A 4,071-nucleotide genomic window follows, 5' to 3' on the forward strand; every position below is an offset into this window, starting at 1 on the left:
AGAGGTGAATATTTTTGCAACAAATTATAAGTGGCAGGTTGTTACTAGTTGTTATTGTTAAGGCAAAAAAGTATCTTAGCATTAGGTTTAAATTTGAACCAACAACAACTAACCACCTATAATTTATTGTAAAAATATTGTAAAAATAAAAATGTTGTGGACGTTTTCTTTTCCTTTTATTTCGGCAATGCCACTGCAAAGAATCTCTACAAAAATCTCAGTTTTTTTTTTTAAATTTTTTATTTACGGTACACATCAATCATTTTTTTCTTCTATAACTTTCTTTCATGTACGTTTTAGAATCTATGTACTTTGAATAAGAATCAAATGGTACTTGAATTTGTTTCAGACAGACAGATAAGAATAAAACACTCAGCGTACTTGAGTTTGTCGTTTTTCCCCTCTATTTCGGCAATGCCATTACCACAATTGATTTTCTTTTTTTAATTTTTTTTCCCATTTTCGGCAATGGCATTGCCACAATTTTTTTTTTCCTCTTTCCCCCTATTTCGGCAACACCATGGCCACAATTCTCCTTTTTTTTTTTTCCCTCTATTTCGGTAATACCATTGCCACAATTCTTTTTTTTTTTCCTATTTCGGCAATACATTGCCACAATTCTTTTTTTTTTTTTTTCTTTCCCCCTATTTTGGCAATACCATTGCCACAATTTTTTTTTTCTATTTCGGCAATACATTGCCACAAATTTTTTTTTTCTTTTCCCCTATTTCGGCAATACCATTGCCACAATTCTTTTTTTTTCCTTTTTCGGAAATACATTGCCACAATTTTCTCTCTTTTCCCCCTATTTCGGCAATCCCATTGCCATAATTATTTAAAAAAAAAAAAAAAAAACCTTTTCTCTCCATTTTCGGCAATGGGATTGTCACAAAACCTTCTCTTTTTTTTTTTTGTGCTTTTGGGCACTCGCGCACGGGCATTGGGCACTTATTGACTCGGGTAGGGGTTGGACAGAAAGAATTTCAGTAACAGTGTTGCCGAAATTCCAAAATTTCTCTCTCCTCCTTTTTCATTTTCTCTCTCATACTTTTCTTAGAATTTCAGCAACGGCGTTGCCGAAATTCACACTCTCTCCTCATTACCTTAAATAACTTGAAATAGTGACTATAACCACAAAAAAACTCCGTTTTTGGTAATATTTATCCAAAAGACTCTCGTTTATGAGCTTTGGCAAACTCATAAGTGAGTTATTTATAGACTAAAAATTAAAAAACTATATATAAAACTATATATACAACTTGCGAATAATCAGAATAAAATGTTTCTTTTTTCAAGTTTTTAATAAAATATATTTCTTTTCAATTTTTCTTTTTGCCAATAGCAAAATATGGTGCTTACTTTTTGCATGTACGAGTGTTTACACTAATAAAAATTATCCAAAGAAAATATATACGGATGCTAATACTTTCCCACGTTTCATGAGGAGTTGTGAGAGTTATTTCGGTTTATATTAGCACTTCTGGTATAGTTTTTTATTTGTATTTATTTAAATAAAAAATAATATTCAGTTTTGTACCTATATATAATGATTTTTTTTAATAATAGTACCTGACCCATAAGGCTGTTAATACTGAATTGCATGAAATATATCTAGGTGTTTGTGAGCTGCTCCTAGGCTATATCAAGGTTGTTGAAGGGTTTGTTAGAACAGTGTTACTAGGTTGGAATAGTAATTTTTCTAAACTTAAAAAACATGATTGCCCTCAATTGCCCGTTGATGAAGTGTGTTTTCAAAAAACTATACACATCAAAAGATTATACACATTTAACATTATACGTTAAAGGTAGGTTTCATGATCTACCTTAAAAGTGTTGATATGGCATCAAGAAGAAAATGGACATAGATTTAAAAAAAAAAAAAGAAGAAGAAGTACAAGGCAGTGATTTTCAATGCAACACTTTTTAATGTGAATAATTATTAGTTTCTTTTAATATTTCAATGGTGGTTCTCGTTAAACACTTTTTTGTAAAATCATCAATTTGATATCTATGTGTTTTTAAAAACTTTAACTTCAATTGAATTGATTTCTTTGTAATAATATAATGGTGATCATGCCAAAATCATGAACTATTAGCCATGTTATTGGCATGTTAAATGTTTTTCATGCAAAATAGGGCTATTGTGAGAATTTTTCATATGCGTGGAGTATTTTAAAAATAAATTAATTTTAAAAAAAAAAAAACTAGTAAATTCTATATGGTGTTGTTTCTGACATTCTATAAATTCTTCAATTCAATTCGAAATAGATTCATTTCAAACCTCACTTAAATTTGCAGTCTGCAATAATAGTACCCGGCCCATAAAGCTGTCAATGCTGAATTGCATGAAATAAATCCAGGTGTTTGTGAGATGCTCCTAGGCTACATCAAGGTTGTTGAAGGGTTTGTTAGAAAAGAGGTGCTACCTCATGAAGTTTGCAATAATTTTTAGTGGGGACTTCTCTTATTTTAAATATTAATTGTATAATATATATGTTTCGATTTTTTTTAATTTAAAATTTTATTTTTCTTGCCTTTTGAGATATAAAATTGCTACCAATTGTGGTTTAGTGTTCAACTTCTGTAAAGATTTCATTTTCAATTGGTAACATTAGTAATTCACTTAAAATTTATTGTGTCATATTCTATCTTAAATAGGATTTTATCATTTTTAATTTTGGATAACTATACACAAATGTAGTATGTATTGTTAGTTAATATTTTATAAGTGACACATGCATTAGAAAAATTGTCTAGCCCTTTTACCTATCTTAATATGTTAATTGAACTATTTTCATCTATATATAATTTAAAAAATTTTAATTCTAAAAATAAATTTGAATAATCAGTATAAAAATAAACATCAGGTAGGAGATGGTCATTGTCTCTCTTGGTACTATTAATTATAATTATAATTTTGATAGAGAGAGAATGAAAGAGTAAATTTTTTAAGAGATTTAAAATTGTTAACTTATTTTCACAGGCTCAACTCTAATATCTATTTTTTTATTTGAATTTTAGAGTAACAAAATAGTGTTAAAACATATCAATTTAAACTAATTAGATCATTCTTTTTCAATAAAGCAACCCAAGTTCATAATACTAAACAAATTTTCATTATATTAGATGTTATCTTTTCTGAATTAATTATAATAAATTAAATAATTCATTCAAAAAAATCTCTAATTAATTTTGAATTAATTAAATATATCGGATTTTTTTTTTTTTTGCAATTTTTTTTCGCATATTACAGATTAGCTACTAGTTCTAAAATATAATCAGATATTGTTGGGCTATAAAGGCCACATATTCAAGGGACTTGTTAAACCATGGGCCAGTAGTCTCTTCAAGCTTGACTTAGGTCCATAAAAGTGCCCGCACAAAGTAGCTCCTACATGGTTCACAATAGTCCTAGAAAGTTCCAGAGAACCCAAAAATCTCAAAACAAAAAACAGGGCCTAGACTACACTAGAATCCTCTTAGTCATCTTTATAAATACCCAACCCATCAAATCCTTCTACCATCGAAAAAAATTCAGCAAAAATCTGAGTCTCTGAAGTTATTCACAACAACATCAAAGTTCAAAAATGTCGATGATTCCAAGCTTCTTCAGTGGCCAACGCAGCAATATCTTCGACCCATTCTCTCTAAACATATGGGACCCATTCAAGGATTTCCCAACCCAAATTTCCAAAGAGAATTCTGCTTTCGTTAACACTCATATTGATTGGAAAGAGACCCCAGAAGCTCATGTGTTGAAGGCTGATCTTCCTGGGCTCAACAAGGACGAAGTGAAAGTCGAGGTCGAAGATGACAGAGTGGTTCGGATTAGTGGAGAGAGGAAGATAGAGAAGGAAGACAAGAATGACACGTGGCATCGTGTCGAGCGGAGCAGTGGCAAGTTTGTGAGGAGTTTCAGGTTGCCGGAGAATGTGAAGATGGATCAGATTAAGGCTGCGATGGAGAATGGGGTTCTCACTGTTACTGTTCCTAAAGTGGAGGTGAAGAAACCTGATGTCAAGGCCATTGAAATCTCTGGTTGATTTTGTTTGTGTGTGTGTGTGTATTGCA

The 4,071-nt window shown here is 30.7% G+C and overlaps 1 protein-coding gene across 1 annotated transcript; it reads left to right on the top strand.

Annotated features, from left to right (window-relative positions):
• The first annotated feature begins 3,528 nt into the window (after positions 1 to 3,528).
• LOC142643615 (17.5 kDa class I heat shock protein-like) lies at positions 3,529 to 4,071 on the top strand. Its single transcript, XM_075818306.1, has one exon. It carries the CDS (start codon positions 3,588 to 3,590, stop codon positions 4,041 to 4,043), a length of 456 nt encoding a protein of 151 aa, XP_075674421.1. The 5' UTR covers positions 3,529 to 3,587; the 3' UTR covers positions 4,044 to 4,071.

The sequence above is a fragment of the Castanea sativa genome, chromosome 7, assembly GCF_040712315.1.
Source record: "Castanea sativa cultivar Marrone di Chiusa Pesio chromosome 7, ASM4071231v1".
In the NCBI taxonomy this organism is placed as follows: Eukaryota; Viridiplantae; Streptophyta; class Magnoliopsida; order Fagales; family Fagaceae; genus Castanea; species Castanea sativa.